The sequence below is a fragment of the Chenopodium album genome, chromosome 14 (genome assembly GCF_948465745.1).
Source record: "Chenopodium album chromosome 14, dcCheAlbu1.1, whole genome shotgun sequence".
Lineage (NCBI taxonomy): Eukaryota > Viridiplantae > Streptophyta > Magnoliopsida > Caryophyllales > Amaranthaceae > Chenopodium > Chenopodium album.
In genome coordinates, this window is record NC_137847.1 from 4,321,907 (window position 1) to 4,342,328 (window position 20,422).

The 20,422-nt window shown below is 32.1% G+C and overlaps 2 protein-coding genes across 2 annotated transcripts; both read left to right on the top strand.

The window, feature by feature from the left end:
- The first annotated feature begins 864 nt into the window (after nt 1–864).
- On the top strand, nt 865–6,753 carry LOC145578626 (putative protein phosphatase 2C 6). Its single transcript, XM_081635920.1, has 4 exons — nt 865–1,295; nt 4,264–4,551; nt 4,984–5,089; nt 6,167–6,753. Exons 1-4 carry the CDS (start codon nt 927–929, stop codon nt 6,481–6,483), a joined length of 1,080 nt encoding a protein of 359 aa, XP_081492046.1. The 5' UTR covers nt 865–926; the 3' UTR covers nt 6,484–6,753.
- An 11,617-nt stretch (nt 6,754–18,370) lies between these two features.
- LOC145578627 (histidine-containing phosphotransfer protein 4-like) lies at nt 18,371–19,397 on the top strand. Its single transcript, XM_081635922.1, has 5 exons — nt 18,371–18,504; nt 18,709–18,777; nt 19,051–19,122; nt 19,210–19,282; nt 19,374–19,397. The coding sequence occupies exons 1-5, from the start codon at nt 18,371–18,373 to the stop codon at nt 19,395–19,397; spliced, it is 372 nt and encodes a 123-aa protein (XP_081492048.1).
- The last annotated feature ends 1,025 nt before the right edge of the window (nt 19,398–20,422 follow it).

Here is a 20,422-nt window from a genome sequence, read left to right on the forward strand (position 1 = left end):
GAATCAGATCTTTCCGCAATATATAAATTAAAGTTCAATCACGACAATTTATTGCAATCAATGTCATGAAAGCCATTCCATTTCAAGAGCTTGGATAAATCTCCCATGGATGTTGATGCATACAGATACGTACATTCAAGATCAAGTTTTATTTCCCGTTATTATATCACGTAAAGATAAAAAATACTTCCTCCATTTCATATAATTTGCAACTATTTGATATAAAGTATGAATAAAAAATGTCTAATCGTTATAAATAATATGAAACGGATGTAGTATTATTGTTCTGGATTTTATAATACATCTTAACGCGAAAAAACATGTTTTTTAAATTTTTTTTTTTTCCTTTTATGCATCATGATCTAATATTCTAATTAATTAATAAATTAATTAAGGTATTATTTTTCATCGTTAGAGACAAAGAAGAGTAATTTGTTTGTATTTTAAGGAATGTATACAAAATTATATTGCTAAAAAAAAATTAATCTACGAAAGTGTCGTGTAAATTGTGACGACTGATTGCTGATTGGAGCTCAAAACCACGATCCCAAATAAAAAAAAAAAACCGACATTAAATTAATACTAAGAAAAAGAAAGAAAAAAGACACGTGGCGTAGACAAGCCAAAAAGCACTGAAATAACAAGTACGACTTTTCACTATTCCCCAAAATCTAATCATCCCAAATTAATTTCAAGTCATTTTCCATTTTTATTCAAAATAAAAAAAATAAAAAAAAACCCCAAAATTAAAAAACCCATTTTCTCTCTCCTCCACGTGCCCTTTCCTGATTCGTCACTCCCCACCCCCCTTTTCTTTTCTTAATTTTTATTCTCCCCTGTTTCCTTCTCCCTTTCCTCTCTTCTCGTCTCCCAACTTTCTCTCTCCTCTTCCTTTCTCTCTCTACTTTCTCTCTCCTCCTCCGTCAATGGAATCCTCTTCCTCCGACGAGAGCTCCATGTTCTCCGGCGAAGAAGCGTTGACGTCATCATCATCTTCGTCGTCGTCGGCGATGAGCAGCGGAAGTTCCGGCGAGATTTCGGAGACAGTAGTTGGAATCTCCGGCGAATCTCCGGCGAGAGAGAAGTGTGTTGGGAGACATGATAAGGTTACCTGGGGATATACCTGTGTAATTGGTCGGAGAGCTGAAATGGAGGACGCTGTTGCGGTGGTCCCTGGGTTTGTCTCCAGCACGTGCTCCCACGTGGGTGGTTGTACTGCTCCTGCTTCTAGAACCTCCCTTGAACTCTCTCCTCTTCATTTCTTCGGTGTTTTTGATGGTCATGGTGGTCCCGAGGTATTCTTCCTTCTTTCTCTTCTTTCCAATTATTATCACTCTTTTTTTTAATATACAAATGGAGTTTTATAATATCATGAATTTTGACGTGTTGGATGCTTGGATGTTGAATTACTGTTATTAACGGCTTGTTTGGTAGGCGGTAATAAATAATCTTAGTAATGATTTATATCTATGATACGAAGTATGAAACTGTGATGCAAATGTTAATATAAGTATTTTATTTTTGTGTGAATTTTGGGGGTTTGGTGTGAAATTCTGATATAAATATTGTAGACTTTGGTTTCTCGTTGCAAATATTAGATGATTTAGTTGGAATTTGAGCATTCTATGTAGATCAGGCGATCAAAGTGTGTAGTTACTACTTACTACCCCGTAGTTAGTAATGATTTCGAGGGATTGAATTCCGTCTTCATCACTGCTCTTTGCGGCTCGTTCTAAACCTAAAGAAAGCTAAATAAAGAATAAACTGTGGGTGTTCTATGAAACATGATAATCTATTTTGGTGTAATTTTATGTGTATGAATAGAGAAATATGTGAAGAAATCAGTCAGTTTGAATCTTTTTAAACAGGAAGAAGAAATTTTCGTGAGTGTCAAGTTGTTGCAATGATTGAATTATTGTGAAAATCTAGGAACTGCCTCCAATAACCACATTTGGAAATTGTCAATGATACTAAGTTGAAATTTTACTCAATTACGGTTAACTTTGTTATTCACTATGTATAAGGAGTACCAATCATGATGCTTATTCCCTTGTGCGTTATGGGAATAGGATATAAATGGCCTTAACGGCTTAACCTTAGGTAGAAATGGAATCGCGGGTATACTATATTGCAGTGATGAAGTAGATGACAGCTGCTGAGTAATTGGTCTAATCAATTGTGGAAATCTGCCAAAAATGACTTCTTTGGATGGAAGAAAGAACAATCTTGGTTGATCCTTGAATCCTTGATTGATACTGTTAAATATATATGTACTTCGTAATTATTAGCTTGAACCAATTTATGTTGGGATTGGTGTGTACTGTAAAAGATTCTTTACCTGAATAATCAGAGAGCATTTTAAATTGCTATGTTGTGATCATAAATATAGTAGCTGGTAAACTATTGGAATTTTTGCATCCTGTTATTGGTCTATGAACATGGTGATAAGGAATTTGCAAGTGTTGAGCTTTCTTAAGGTCAAATTAAATAGAATTGACGGCACCTTTATCCCGCAGCAGCCACGTGTTATTGTTCCCGTCCTAAGCCGTTGGCTATTGGTTCCTTGGACTTGCCTTTTCTTTTCTTTTCTTTTCCTCCTTTAAGTATCTTATTACTATATATTACCTCGTAGTATCTGGTTTTCAGAACCTCTGTAGTTTCCAACCTTGTGGCAACCTGGATCTTGTTTTAGCTGTACATCAGTTGGAGGAGGATAATTTTGTTCCCCTTTCCTGGTGTATATTTTTTTTCTTGTTTGAAAGGTGTGTAGTTTGGTTTCATGCTTAAAACTTAAAAGCTTCATTATTTGGTAGTTTCTTGGGTTGTACGCGTACTCATTCATGGTAGACCTGATAGTTTAAATACCAGTTATAAAATAGGCAAGTCATCTTTAAAAATAAAGATTTATGGTAAGCTAGCGTTTTCAATGGTAAAATAACAGGAACCAGCGAGGATATAGTAAACGAAAAATCTAGACTTACTAATTATGTGTATTCTATGTTTAGATCTTTTCTTATTTCTCAAAAGTTGACTGAGCTGATCTCTTTCCGCTTCTGGTTGGATGTTGATTAGCTTAAGATTAAACAAATGCTAAAAGTACATGACCAGACATTTGGTATTGTTTAAGCTAATTAAACATCTAGACTCATACGTGGCAGGCAATAAGGAGGTCAATGAAAGTTCATTAGAATACAATAACATAGATAATCTTTTTCTGGATGTGGATGGATCTAAATCTCTCCATTAAGAGAGCCACCTTGATTGCTTTTTAGCTTCCAACTGCTACATGTAAATTATGATGGCTTTGACCAACCCAACACGATGTTCCAGCTAATATGAATATTAGGAAGGTTCCTATGAAATTTAATATTTCCATTTTATTAACCATTAAGCAGCAAAGACATATACTATATAAATAATCGGAAGTCTACATATCCTTACAATTTTGTTGAAAGTGTGAAGAAGGAAATTCTAGAGTACTCCATATGTGCTTATACTTTGTAAAACTATGTATATAGAAGTCTTTGTAAGAGAACATCCAGAACAATATCTTTATTCACAGCTAAAATCTGTAATTCACGGTTTTGTATAGGTGGATGTACGAAATATATATTTGGTTACATATTAGATCTGACTTAAAGTTGATATTCTAAAAATAAATGTTATAACAAATTTCACAAGATTCCACTTGACTGCATTTTTTATACATCTATATCACCAAACAGGGTAAAATGTTCTAATTTTGAAAATAAGTCCCTGACATTTTAAGCAGGTATGTAGTAAAATTATAGAGGGAGTAATATGTTAATAAATAAATATAGCTAGCTCATCTAGAGAATTCGTTTTTTTTTTCCCCCCTTTCTATTGGTTGTCCAATTTTTTTGGTTCAGTTAAAAATGTGGCTTGTGCTATTCCCTTTTAGTTTTAATCCTGAGTTCAGCATGTGGTTTGAGTGTCATAATCTTGTATTCTTGTAAGATATACACATTGGTATATCATGGCAAATACTGGATTATTTTAATTAAACTGATGAAACATTGGCAAAGTGAATGTTTGATAGCTACTATAATGAGTGCACGGAAGTTTGTCAATCATGTTCATACTTGAGACCCAGTGTGTGAAGTTTAGGCCACACAGGTCACATATACTCTGCCATCCCCCCCCCCCCCTTCTCCTCTCTACCACCCCTTGTATGGGAGAATCAATATACATAAGTGTGTTTCCATATGTTGATGTGAAAATCCTTCCTCCCTTTGTTGGCAGGTTGCTGACTTCTGTGCCGAGCAGATGCATGAGGTTATAGCAGAGGAGTTGAATGGGGAAGGAGTTGATGGATTTGAGTGGCAGAAGAAGTGGAAACAAGTATTTTCCAGTGGCTTCCGGAGAGCCGATGACAAGGTTGTCTCAGAAGCTAAAGCCTCAGAGATGGTTGGATCCACGGCTGTTGTAGCAGTTGTTTCTGGTTGTCAGATCATTTTGTCCAATTGTGGGGATTCAAGGGCTGTTCTTTGTAGAAGGACACAGACCATTCCTTTGACTGTTGATCACAAGGTGAGATAAGTTGTTGACGCCTAATCTCTCTTATGTGTCTGATATATATGCAAATGATTTCTTAGTTTAAGGGTGCTAAAAGCACCTCAGGATTAGCATTGCACAGTAAGATGTTGTCTATTCCTACAGTTAGTTGCATTTGTGGGTGCAGACTTCGCTACATGAATTGCCATTAGTTAATTTCGTCTGCTAGAGAAAAGTCAGCTGTTTTTGATAGACATTCCACATTTTAGGTGAGTGCTCTTGTAAACCTGTCCTCATGTTCACAATGCATGCATATCCTGAAAAATCTTGTGTTTAGTCCTAAAAATTGCATGCTCATCATTGCCTGCTCTTGGTGACTAGTAGTACCTGTATAATAACTATTTAATTAGCTGTTCAATTTCGCAATTTCCTATGATTGTCACTAAAACATGTCTGTGTGTTTTACAGCCAGATAGAGCTGATGAATTATCGAGAATTGAAGGAGAGGGCGGGAGAGTAATAAACTGGCATGGTGCTAGGGTGCTTGGAGTCCTTGCTATGTCTCGAGCTATAGGTCCTTTTCTTCACTAACTCTTACAATTTTCCTTCACATGACCCGTTTAAATGTACACATTTCTTGCCAGTCACTGCAGAACTTTTTTTTTTTTTTTTTATTTTTTATTTTTTATTTTTATAATTTTTATAATTTTATAATTTTTAAATTTTTACATTGGGACAACAAACCGGAGTAAAAAAAAGTAAAAAACTGAAAATAAAATAAAGGCTGCACCTGTCATCTATTGCTGTCTCTGCAATACCAGAAAATCTTTGTTGATCTCAATTCTGTGTGTGTTGATAGAGAGCAATCCTTAATTCTTGTGAAGGACTAAGCTTGGTATATTTTGGCCCTGACTTGCATTCTCGTAACTTCTCGTGGAACTTCAACAAGTCACTATGGCTCTTGTATTTAGGAAACGCATTATCATAAGGCAATGCAATACATCATTGCGAATAAGAATTTCCCTACTAGGAAAAATGAATGAAAAGGAGTAGGGAAGGAACTTAGCTCAATGAAGCCTTAGTAAATGGATTTGGCCCTACCCTGCTTATGAATCAATAATTGCTAAGCAAAGGACTAGGCTTTTCAAAGCAGTTGCTCCCTTATAATTTCTTTGACTACAGGCTCACTTCTTTGCTTGCCGGAGTCCCTTGATTAATTTAAGTCTTTAACTACTTCTGAGGATGCTTTAGTTTTTGATCGGAGATGGGATTTTAACTTGTACAGCTACCTGTTTGTTACTCTGGAGTTCTGACAAAGTAACAGGATAACAACAAAATAATGTCAAACCAAGTACTTAATATATAAACCTTTTTACCAAATTGGTTGTCAGGTGGGCATAAAAGTTGTAAACCATCGTAGAGCTTCAAGTATGACGATGTGTATCTACTCCGTACTATATAGACTGCTTGCAATTCAAGTCTTTTCTTGTTCATTGTTCTTTTCTTCAAAGATATCTAAGAAACCTGTCCTCAGATACAAGCTCTCGTTCACTTATTACTCAGATTTTGAACTGTTGATTGCATTAAACTTATATATTAGCTACTTGGCTTTGCTTTTGGATTCTAATGTGCTGCATTACTTCTGTTTCAGGTGATAGGTATATGAGCCCTTACATAATTCCAGTGCCCGAGATCACTTTCATGACGAGAAGTGATGAAGACGAGTGTTTGATATTGGCAAGTGATGGGCTTTGGGATGTCATGTCAAATGATGAGGTAGGCGAGGTTGCACGCCGCCTCCTTAGGCGAATGCGAAGGTCCACAGTATCCAGTGATATTTGTCCTGCACAAGTGGTTGCTGACAATCTCAGACAGCTTGCTATTGGGAGAAACAGTTCTGATAACATCTCAATCATAGTCGTTGATCTGAAATCGAGGAGAAGAAATCAAGCAAAGAAACAAACATAGCAGGGTATTGAATATTGATTTTCTTCATTTCTTTGAGTCCTGTTTAGAAAATATAAAGCTGCAACGAAGCTTTCTAGATATTTTTAGGCAGCCATCATCAGCTATTATTTTCTACTGTACAAAAGCTGACACTGCTGGTGAAATAGCGCTCCTGACTTTCAAAATTGTATTTCTGCAAATTATTGGATCAACCCTCTATTTTAGTTGGTTTGATCCAAACTTTCCGAAACTGGAAATGACAAAAATATGAAATAGGAAAATTTAATCAAACTATCGATGTTCTGCAATGATGCTATCATTTTTTCTGGTGTCAATGAAAAGCTGAAGACATCAAGATGTTGCCGCGGCTTCAAGCTCTGATCATGTAAATATCAGCTGCAGCCAATTGTCGTTCATGCTCAATAACCTAACCAGATTTGAATGCCTCCCTTCAGTGTATTCATTTGCGAAATTTTTATAGTTATTAAGGTCATGTATAGTTATGTACTACTAATGTTGTGAATGTTATGTAATGCTATCATGCTATGGAGTATGTGCTACTAAAACAATGTTGGAGGTATAAATCTCTTTTATAACACCATAACCTTTTTTTTTTTTAGTGACATTGGCTGGTTTCCTGTTCTCAATTACTGTATGTATTATCTCCTCTCTTGGACCTCTAATTTCTTTTTTTTAAAAAAATTTTCTTTCTGTACGGTGGGAATTTTGTAAAAAAGGGGTGTAGCGAAGTTAGGAATTTTGTTAAAAAGGGGTGTAGAGAAGTTAGGAAAGTGATTTAACTAAGTGCTTTGGAAACTAATCATTCTCCTTTTAGCTAAACCTCCGTCTTGCGTGTTTATGGACTTCCTCTTTCACCTTAACCTCTAAAAACTTCGAATAAATTAATTACGGTTGAATGTGTTTGGGAAAGAGGGGAAAAGTAGTATGAGAGTATTATGAGAATAATATGAGGATATATGAGATTAGGGTTTAAGAACTTTGCAGGCAATTTTTAGAGTTTTTTTAGTCTATTGAGGTCTAATCGTGACCCCTATATAGGTGTAGGACTCTAGGGTTAGGGTTTAAGTAACGTCACGTCAAGGGCCACATGCAATAAAGAAAGTTGTGCTCAGGTGTTGTGTGCAACTCTAGCTAGGAGTCTCGCGCAACAACCATGCGTGTCCGACTTGCCTTGTTAAAATATGCGGTGTAGTAAAACTTACATAACTTTTGACTCAGAATTCGGAATGAGGCAAATAAAATAGCGTTGGAAGCTTTGGAGTCTACTTTCCAAATCAATCGGAGTTGGTTCAAAAGCTTTTGTGGATTTAAAGATACGACCGATTTATTAAAGGGTGTCGGTTTTGGGCCTAGTTTATTGTTTTGATTATATCCATTTCGTTATAAGTCAGAATTGGGCTTATAACAAAGTTGGAAAGCTCTTTAAAAGTGCTATCCACATATATAGACCTTGCACAGATTTTATGAAGTTTGGTTAATTGCTTGGCTTAGTTTGTAAGGTCCATTAGTCCTAAGCACATGATTTGACGTGTTTAGGTCTATTATTAATCAAGATTAATTATGTGCGAGTATACTTCAAGCCTAATTAATAAGCGGATTGAAGTCTCAAAACTTACTTTATATGACATTTGATATCCCTCAACACTTCAACTTTGATCTAGCTTGAAGAACAAGTTTTTGTATCATTATTGCACTTCATTTTGGGACAAGAGGCCGAATGTAGGTGTCCACAAGTACAGAATCCAGTCTAGACAAGACTGGTTTACATTAACTTCTGAGCGGATTTAAATGCCACCCCTCTACGCATCCTTAGCAAACTTACATAACCTAAAAAGGTGTTGTATGCCTTCAACCCTAAAATAAATAATTTCAATTTCGGGAGAATGTTCCACGACCATAAGACTTTGTCAATTCAATGAACTTATAGCAGACATATCTAGATTAATTTATTTTAAAAAATCATACCCCGTCTTGACCGTAAAACAACCCGACTTATGATATGCCTAGTACAGATAGTCCTTTGTATTATGATCTGGCATCTCCAAGCTCATCTCCTAATAACAGAGACATCCCTAACTTCAAAATAGTTGCGAAGTTTAGCTTGATTCTAGCCACCGCACAATGGCTCCAAAAAAATCTTTGATCCCCCAATTCTTAGCCTGAACCAGCATCGCGCGAAATTTGCATTCTGGCTATCGATGTAAGCCTGTTCAGTGTGTACGACACCTTAGCCGCCATCCATCTATCCTTGTCTGCTACGATGGACTTTCCATTTCCCACCTTCCAACCACACCCCTTGACAAGCATATTTCCATCCAGTGCCAGATCGCACATTTTGAAAGAGTAACCTTTGTACTTGAACGACACATGATTTCTTCCATGAATAGGAGACTTGAATTTAGTCGTACAAACCTTTGAAAGCAGAAGTTGTGGATTGTGACTAATACTCTAAACTTGTTTCATTAATAAAGCTCACTGAAAGAAATCAAGCTATGAATTCCTAAACCCTCTAATCCTTTCGGGAGATGCATGGTGTCTTTATCAACCTAATGCATACCCCTATGCTCCTTGATAGCCTAGAAAAACCTTGATAATAAAGAATCCACCTTATTCACAATTGAAGCAGGCATCTCAAAGCGCTATATAACATGTGAAGTGACTGCCATCAACACAGTTCAATATAAGGTAGTTGTGACAGAAAAACTGTATTCCAGGTTGAAATCCTATTCCCAATGTTTATCCACTATAATTTGATAAGTTTTGGCCTTTTTCCCCGACCATATCAATAGGGATCCCTAAATGTGTCCCAAACGGGCCAACCTACCCTATTCCCAAGAGGTTCTTAAAACTTTGTTGTTCCGAAAAAGACGTATTAGGATTGCCCTTTAAATGCGATTTTTCAAGATTTAGCTGTTAACCTAACACAGTGTAGAATCTTTTCAGAATATTCGTAATCACCTGACAACTCTGATCAATTTTTTTGAAAAACAATAAAAGGTCATCTGTAAAAAAAAAAAATAACCGAGAAAGCATAGGAGAAAACAAAGGGTTTGTTGTTGAATTAATAGGGTACAAGGAGATGTTTTGGACCGCTGAACTTGTATGTGAGAGAGTTTAAGCCGATGTTCTCACAGGAATGAGGGGCCAATGTTTTTCTAATGTGATCGTAATTATACTTGCCAAATTGGACTCAAATCTTGAGATTTTTGACAAACCCATCTATAAAAAATATCAACTCGTGATCATTTTTTTTAAAAATTGAATAGAACAATAAGATCCTAGCTAGCACAAACCTAATTATCCCTGCAAGTAGAGCATAAGAACAACAAAAAAGGTGGCAACAAGAGAATCCCGCGATAGGGTTTGGGAATGGTATAACAGGAGCAAAGGAAGAGAGAAATGGGAATTGGAGTTTTCTAAACCTTAAGAATCGATAAAAGGCTACACTATTGTAAAGATTTGACTTCCCTAAAAATTTACTCCATAACTTTTATTATTGCAAATTTCCAACACAAAGATAAAAGCTTTCTATTGTATTTTTCTTAAAAATCCAGGTTACTGGTCCTGATTAAGTTGAAAATTCCAGGTTTAGATTAGACAGAACTGGATCAAAAACCCGAATCAAGTAAGTTGAAAATTCCAGGTTTAGATTAGACTGAACTGGATCAAAAACCCGAATCAAGGTTTAGTAAAGACCAGACCATAACGGAATAACAAAGTCTGATTCTCAGTTCTTGATAGTTTCACACCCTTAATTACTAGTATGTATTAATTATTAAGGTATTTCATTCAATTCGACACATGAAAATTGATTTTAAGATTTGATTAAAACTTTTGATGTACATTAATTGCTTCTAATCAATGTATATGAAGAGACATTTGTGTTCACAAAAGTGAAATTGGTATTTTATGCACTAATTAAGGTGGATATATTTATTTTCAAAATGATTATTAGAATTCACTTGTCAGGTCGCAATTAAATAATGGTTATGCCATTTGATCTAAATCATGTCTTAAATCAATGACATTTTTCAAGCCAAAATGTGTGTCTCATGCATATATTCTTGACTGGTAACCTAGTATAAGGCCAATTCCAATTTTATAAGCACCACTACCCCTCTAATGTTGTAATCCATTGATGTAAATCAAATATCAAAGTTATCATTTTTTGCGTCATATATTTCTTTCTAGAAAGATCTAAATTACATGTTATTCTATGACTAATTTATTAACCGACAATAATTAGAGTGTTTACTTAGTGAGAGTGGCAACATGAAAACATGAATTTTGTGGTGATAAATCAGTTGGAAGTTTGGATTTTGCTTTAATGACTCTAATTAATTGATATCAATCACATAAGATATTCAATTAATATAATGCACAGAAACTGAAATGAAAACATTTAATAAAATGGTTTGACAAACAGAATCTGAACCGATCCACTGTATTAATGAGTTTTGTACATATTCGCAACTCTAATATCTTGATACAACTATATATAACCCTCAAATGTGCGTGCTCTTTTTCAGTCCAAGCTCACTTATTTTCTCTCTGATCATTTTGCTGCCTTAATTGTGAGATCGATTGAAATCAAGATGAATAATAAGGATCTTTTGCGCCAGCAACTAGTGGAGAAGAGACAATTCTTGATTGCTGAGGTTCAATTCTTAACTTTTTATTCATTTGATTTTTGAATTTCTTCTATATTATGAATTGTTATGTGATTTTGTTTGTGTACTTGCATAACGAAATTAAGTGGCCCCTCAAGATCAAGAATTGACAATGGCTATGATAAAAATTTAATTCTACTTGCATGGATTAGATGGCTTATAATTAAAATTTCAATAAGTTGCTTAGTTTATTTGAGATAAATAATACTTATACATATATGATTCACTTATTAAAAAATAATATGAAAGACACTAAATCATTACATTTGCAAAAAAAAAAAAAAAAAAAAAAAAAAAAAAAAAAAAAAAAGGTCAACATTGGGTGCATGTATACAATTGAAAAACCTTAAACACCATTGAAATGAGTGTCATAGGTCCTCAACCAAAGAAATTTAGGTAATTAATTAATCACTTAAGGATAAACTACGTTATTGTTAAAAAAAAAGAAAAAAGAAATAAAAAGGATAAACTTGTTGTGAAATAAAGAGAATAAGGGAAGAATTGAGGAGAGAATAAATCTGTGTATTTCATTCCATATGATAAGGCATATATATATATATATACATACAATATATTTAGGGCTTGATAGGATAAGAATATAAACCCTATCTAGATTGTTCCGGAATGATACAAACGAGGATAATGGTCATCCACACGATATTTCATAACACTCCCCCTTGGATGTCCATTATCGAAGATTGTGCCTCGTTAAAACCTTATTAGGAAAAACCCTGTGGGGAAAAAAACTTAATGAAGGAAAAAGAGTACAACATTCTTCGTAATACGCTCAAAATGCTGCCTCGTTAAAAACCTTACCAGGAAAACCCAATATGGGACGAAAACCATGGTTAAGGGAAAAAGTGTGCAGTGCGTAATTTCTCCTCCTGATGAATACATAACTTGAGGTCTTCTAATGCAATTTATCCAATGTAGTTGAGAGTCTTCTCACATGATGCAGAATGGTATCATTCCTTGATTTTCGATCCTCCCAAATCTTTAAATCTTTACGCGAACAAGTGAGTCTTCATATCACCAAACCTATAACAATAATACATGTGTTTGTCCAAATTTCATTCGAAATCTCTGTTTAAAGTTGCCTTAACCATTATACTTATGCCTTCTTCTGGAGGCCGTGAATAATAGAAATTGATGATCATTATTATTTGATTAAACATTCCTTAATAATAATATGGAAACACATGATATTATTAATATTGATTTTTTCAATTTTGTATAATATAACACATGTAATTATATATATTGACCATGGTTCTTCTGGACCATGATAAAACAGTCTCACTCATAAAGTATCTTGTTGATTCTTTAGAATATTAATAATTGACACGATAGTTCTCTTTCATATACAAATAGTAATTCTCATTACTAATAACACTTTTATGCTCAAACTTCAGGTTGAGATGTCAATGATTCAGTCACATAGACTAAAAGTTTAATAATAATTACAATATTCAAAATATAAATTTTGTAGGGCTGGATATATAAATGCGTCGTTTATAAGTTCTTCGGGAACTCATCTTCTTACATGATTCATAACATGCAATTAAATCGTCGTCATCAATAATTTCATCACAATTATAAGCCCATTGGAATATAAATCTCTCTTTCTCATTTTTCATCAAATAAATATGTCTTACTATACTTTGAATGAACATTGACATACACCACAATTATTGTATAGAAAGTAATGCATGCAATATGAGATATAGAAAATATGATAACATATTAAACAAATAATGCAATAAGTAATGCATCTAACAACTTCGAACATATGCAATGAATAATCCAGTAACCTATTACTAACACATGCATATGAGCATACATAGGACTCGAAAATAATACAAGACACTGTACAGTGTGGATTTTAAAATCCATATTTCATTAGACTTCTGGTCCATGATAAACTTTATTTATTATCATTATGTCGACATTAAAATGGAAATATATTTCAGATCCCTTATTCACTAGTCCATTATATCATGCATATGCATAATTTATCGGTTCCATCATATACCGGTATCATCATATAATTCCTTAAGATACAACTTTTATTTGCATGCTATTTTGACAATGATATCTGAATACATTTTTCATTGGTACCATCATAATTTTTCTTACATCATAGACCATCTATTATAATCATTCAGATATCTATACCACTTTTAGGGTATTTCATTCACTATGATATTTATATACTATTACACTATTAGTGTTAACTGCACCATCTTGCCAAATATCATATCTATTAAACATATCTTTATTTTGGAACCGATCATATACAACATACACTTCAGGTGTAGTGATTCAAGTACAATTGGCAAGATTTTATCTCAATGTATGCACATAATTAATATGACCAAAATGTATCTTCAACGCTATGCAACATGAGTCATAACTGAATACAAATCAAATCATAAATGTGCAACATATCTTGATAGCATATGGACGAAAGTTGGCTAGAAAACATTTCAAATTACCATTATTTATATACGGATCATCAGTTTAATTAATTTTTGCCAACTTACTCCAATTCTCCCCCTAAGTTGGTAAAATCTCTCATATATAGGGGCATCACAATTCTTCACCAACTTAGTATACACATTTGTAATAAAATTCATTTCATGGGAGGATCATAATCAACAAAATTTATCTCTCAGAAGAATCATATTAAACAAGCTTTTATCTCTTCTAGAGAGCAATTTTAAATCATTATACATTGCATAACGCATATGTATTTATTATTAAATCTTTCATAATTTGTTCTCTTCAGGAGATCAATAATTCAACATCAATGGGGAGACATATGTTGTGCAGTTGAATTTGCTTCTTTCTTAATTCTTATGTGCTGACATATAATAGCCCCAATCAAAAGAATTGTTATACAAACATAAATCACTTGCTTGTAATTCTACTAGGTGGTGATTTTCTGGATCTTTAAAGACTTAAATAGTGTATTTGGTAAGCTTTTGGTCACCTGATAGTTGATAATAATATATAAGTTATTTTGGATGGTGAACTTCTGGTCACCCATTACTCTTTTAATAAAAAAAATCAAAATCTATTAACTCTTGAAATTTTCCTCAATACAAGTTATTATGAATCATAATCCATATATAGCTCAATCTCAAAGTTATGTCTTGCTATTCAATTCATTATATATCTAACATTAAGAGAGCGTCAGCACATTATCAAATGAAACTTCAGGTTTCCATAACGGGTAATTATTAAACCCGGATGGCCTAATTTAATTATCACATCCAATCACTTTTCTAACTTTGAGTTCTGGTCAGTTTTCCAACACTAGTGATCACTTTATTAAACTTAATTTATGCATGGCCATGAATATGATGTGATATTATAACACCAACATGTGTTTCTTTATACAATTGGCAAGACAATCAATTAATATTTTATCCAATAATTACTCATACTCTACTGGAGTTTAAACTATAAACTTGATACATATTTATTTTGTTGGATATTTTATACTCTTCTGGAGTCTTTTATATAATCATGGAACTTAAGAATTTTACTAAAAGTTATTTCTTCTAGAAATGTAATGTAGTTTATCACTTCCTCAAATTCGTCATTGTACATAGTGGCTCCTTTCCTTTTCGAAGATTCTTAATTATATATTTTTAGATTCTATTGATCTATCACACTTCAGGCACGCTATAGGTTCATCAACAATTTGTGTTGTCCATCTGGGACATCAATTTTAATTGGAGCAATAACAATTAGTATATGATCAATGACATTTATTTATATCCATCTTCAGGATGGTATCATTTCAAAATATTTAATTAACATGTGGCCACTTCTATTTAATAAATCATTGATTTTTAAGTTAATGTATATATCAAACTTACCTTCAATATATTTTATTATTTATGTGCAAGGATTACATAAAATAATGGAATGAATACAATGTCCCCCTAATCCTTGCATATGGGGAATAAAATGAATCCAACATTAAATCTCATCCAAATTTTAAGGCATAAATTCTTTTATCAATGCATGTATCAATCATAATTATAAAGTGAAACCGTAACTCTTGCCCAATTATATTAATCTCTTATAAATATGGGCATAATAAATTTTGTAAGTAAGTTGCTTATAATGTCATGATTAATTTCTTGAACTCATAACGCTGTTTCTTGTTCCAATAGATGTTCTTATGAATTTTTTTTTTTCATGAATAATATAATTAATTAAATGAACATCATGCAAACATGCTTATTAGTTTTCTATCAATCATGCAATTTCTCATTCACTTCTGGGAATGAGCTAGTGAGTCTAGTTAGCTATCATTCATCAATTTGATCTCACATAGAGTTTGCTATTAAAAAATATTCAACCAAAAGAAAGCTACATCAACTCCTTAAAAACTTTATATATATATCTTAACATGATAGATAATCTAGTCAGTATATTTTAGAAACTATTAGTAATTTTTTTTTAGGTCATATACATGTTATTGTATTATTCTTGATGGTCTTTGACCATGCATTGCCTTCATAAATTTAGATAACTTCACGTCCATATATACAAGAATTTCATGTTAAAATAAATTCATCATTCCAATAATTCAATTTTACGTAAACATATAACATCAAATACTATTGAATTCAATCACACATCAAAATCATGACAATATATTTTATAAAACTATATCAGTCAACTTAAATAATAATATTATCATGATACTCAGTTCAATTTAATTGTAATTATAATATATGTACATGAACAAAATCTAAAAAAATTCTCATACGAGAATAATGGAAAGATGTATAATACAATGATGTGATACCATGAAAGAGTTGGGGAATGATACTACTTTCAATAATCAACGGAAACTTATTTCTAATATAAGCGATGGCAAGTCTGACTAGATATACTGGATTAAAGCTAATAATACAAAAGATAGCTAGATATATACTATAATAAGATATGCCCCATAGATACTTATAGTTACAACGAATGGCTAGCAATAGGATTAGTATAGAGTTGAATAATTCATCTCTTATCGTCTAGAGTATGCATGCAATATATTATAGATATTGCAAATTACCACTTTACTAGCAGTACATTATATATCTTTACCCACTATGTTAAAAATCATGTAGTAGACGAGTAGTAGTCATTATTACTCATCAATTTATCATCACAATTATAATTCATTAATCAACTACTGATTATACAACATAATTTCCTATCAACAGATTAAAACATCCACGTGGTCAATTAATTTAATTATGACACCACATATAAAAAATATATGCTACAAAATAGTGCAAAGATTTTTAATCACAGTAGAATAAAAATATCACAAATCAGTCGCATATACTTATGATTCGTATCAAATAATCGGCATATATAATACCTTGAAAAAGTCGAATTATATCAAAATTTGGTCAATAAATAATTCACATTCGACAACACTTAAATGATTAGATGTAGTGATAAACCAATGTAAAATACAAGCTAGGAGTTTGGCACAAAATATACTAATGAAGTCCCTGAATATATGGGATAAATATTGATTATCCTAAAAGGCTAACTAACAACTAGTATTATGGTAAGTATACATTGACTAAAGATATATACAATAGATGTGATAATTATAGAATAATATATGGTACGTAAATATATCCTAAATTCCTAACAGTAACGTATGATTACATAATCACATCAACATGGCTAATTAACTAAAAGAAGAGCAAAATTTTTAGACCAAAAGTAGTGTGATATTTGCCTAACCCAGCTTCAATATGGCTTATTAACTAATAGCATATTTCTTAGGCCACAAAGCAATAATAAACATTGTTAACTCCATATTAATCTAAATAGTTTTAGATAATCGGAGACTTGAAAATTAAAATAAAAATAAAATCAATCATCCTACAATTATTCAACTTGATGGCAGATATATTAAACGTAACGAGACGCATCCTGCTCCCGAAAATCCATTATGATAGATGAGACGCATGTTAATCAAATAATTTGACCGTGGTTGATTTCTCATGGGGTGTATTACATGATATTCCTATAATCTATCAATCCAAGAAGCAAAAAATATCTATGTAATATTCCTATCCTATATAAAGGCATAAAGTATGAAAGCATATATAACCAAATTAATAAAAACAATCATCATTAAAGGACAATTGAAAAAGCGAGATTTTTACTCCATATCAAAATAAGTCTTCATCAAAATTGTTAACTAGAATACATCCATCAAATATATACATGTCGATCTGTTAAAGTATGTAAAATTATTCAACTATTAGTTTGATAATAACAAAGTTTAGGCTTACCTTGGATTGTCGTTTTAAATGTTGTAAAATTGCTATTGAAATCAATCTAGAGTTATGGTGCGAATTGAACTATATCAACAACATGTGAATCTGCTCAATTGGCTAGAGTTCGGTGCTGATAACGTGTTGTGAAATAAAGAGAATAAGGGAAGAATTGAGGAGAGAATAAATCTGTGTATTTCATTCCATATGATAAGGCATATATATATATACATACAATATATTTAGGGCTTGATAGGATAAGAATATAAACCCTATCTAGATTGTTCCGGAATGATACAAACGAGGATAATGGTCATCCACACGATATTTCATAACAAAACTAGTTTTTTTGCTTGTGGGATAAATTATTTTCTTAATTTTATAGTTTATTTTTTTTTTAATTGTTAAGGATAGATGAAAGATGAAAATTTCGACACACTAGTATATGACGAGTTTAAAGTTTGATTTAAAAAAAAATAATGAAGTGAAATTATGAGATAAAGATCAAAAGATTGGAAATAAAATGTCTACAAGGAAGGGGATCGAAAGGAAAAGGAAAAGATGAGAAAGAGGGAGAGCGACGACCATCAAATATGTTTTCTATGATTATATATTATAATAATATAAATTTAAATATGTTGTGACAATGTAATTTATTTAATCGGGGTTAAGCCTTCCTTAAGGGTCTTTCCACTTTTCCCTATTATTAGTTAGGTAACAATACCGCTTTTTATTTTTCAATTTACTCATGATCTAATAAATCATATAATGAAAAATGAATTTGAAATAATGGTTTTATATAGAATTTTAATTTATGGCCTTATAAACAAAATTAGACTCGCTTAAATTTAATACAAGTCTATGTGCTTTACCGTAAGATATTAAGTATCTAGCTCTAACATGCAGGGGATTGTGGATGAGTTCTTTTTACAAGTGGAGTCGCTAGAAGATACTCAGCCTAATTTTGTCGAGAATATCATTATTGCATACTTTCCTTCATCAGCAGCCTACATGAATGATTTGGAACAACTCTTGTAATTATAAACCTTTTTTTATTTGTGCTTTCTTCTCTTTCTTTTAATTTTTGCAAATATATGTTGCCTACTCTAATTATTTCATATACTTCATCCCTTTATATGTATTGGTTGTTGCATTTTTAATGGGTATATTTATCAAATTTAATGTACAATTATTAATTTTATTTATTTATTTATTTATTTATTTATTTTTTGTTACAGAAACACCAAACCATTAGATCTTGTAAATGTGGAACGGTTGATTCTAAAACTGAAAGGAGGCAGTGCTACGTAAGTGACAACTTATTAATTATATTTACAAACTTATGCATTCTTATTGCTGCCTTTAACTTTTATTTACCCGATCTTTAAAATATTTGGTCCCATTACGACTCAAAAATGTTACAAATTCACTAAGTAATTAGTCATTTTCAAAATATGTAGAGATAGACTTGTTATAAATAATGAAGCTTATCCTAGTGTAATATATTATTTAGAGACTTAAAAAAATTATGCTTCTATTGTTTGTAATCATTATAAGACAAATTACTTTCTTATATGCAGTATGGGAATGGCAAAGTTCAATGCGATCATTGAAGATATGTTTGCCATTTTCAGGGCAAAAAGATATGACAGGTTATAGTCTAATTTAATCTTACTTTTAAATTTATCAAAACAATGAAGAAGATTATAATTTTCTTTGCCATACATTTTATTTATTAGGTTATATGCTGCATTTTTGAGGATTAAGGAGGGGCATGAGGCTCTAAAGATGCAAATCGAACCTTATGTTGAGGTTATTTTCAACATCCTTCACAAAATTTTAACTTATTTGTATTATTGTTGACTGACTATGCACTTATCAATTTATCTTTATGTGAGTTTAGATATTACGATTGCTGAGAGAATAATGTACTTCAGATGAGGCATCAGACAATCATGCAGAGGTCAAAAGCGTTGACATCAATGATGATATACGCGACTGAGGCTCGCATATATGAGAAGCATCCTAACTAGAGAAGTTTTAATAATGAAAGAATATTTGCATTTGAATGTTGTTGTTTTTTTAATTAACTTAAGAACTATCTGATTTGTAAGAAGTTTAATTTCTTTGTTTTCTGTGGGGATGTTGAATGGTTCTAAATTTATGAACTTAGTTATGAAATCCTACTATGAAATTTAATTTAATTTATGTTTCTTCATATTGAATAACATGTACTCCCTCCGTTTTTAAATACTTGCTCCACTTTCCATTTTCGGCCGTTTTTAAATACTTGCTCCATTTTCTTATTTGAAAAGCTTTTACAATAATTAATTAATTTTTCTCACCTATTGGACCCACCATGAATCATATTTTATTAATTTCATATTCTCTCTCCTCTAATTCTCTCCACTACTTTTGCTTTTTACAATTTTTTATTATTCCACCAACCCCACTACTTCCATATTTTATTAGTTTATCCAATTTCTCCTAAAACTCCGCGCATGGAGAAATAGAGCAATTATTTAAAAACAGAGGGAGTAATAACTTAATATATATTTGATTTTAAAAAATGGTTTTTAATTGCATTTTGATACAGTTTTTTCTTGCATGCAATAATAAGGGTAATTTAAGGAAAACACAAGTGTATCTCCTAATTGTTAATCAAGTATCAAATACACATTGAATGTAAACTAATGTAAATTGTCTTTCTCTCCCTCTCTTTCTGTTCTAGATATTTTTGATAAAATATATATTTTTAAAATAGTTTAATCGATATTATGATTCATAAAAATCAATTGATTGATGAATGTACGTCAAAATCTTGATATTCTCAAATGTTTTGTTATAATAGAGATTAATTGGGGCGCCTCGATAATGTGATTGTACCTTGTGCTTTTCTATTAATTAGTTACGAAAAATGTATGCAGTAAAAAAACTTCAAGAGGATACATT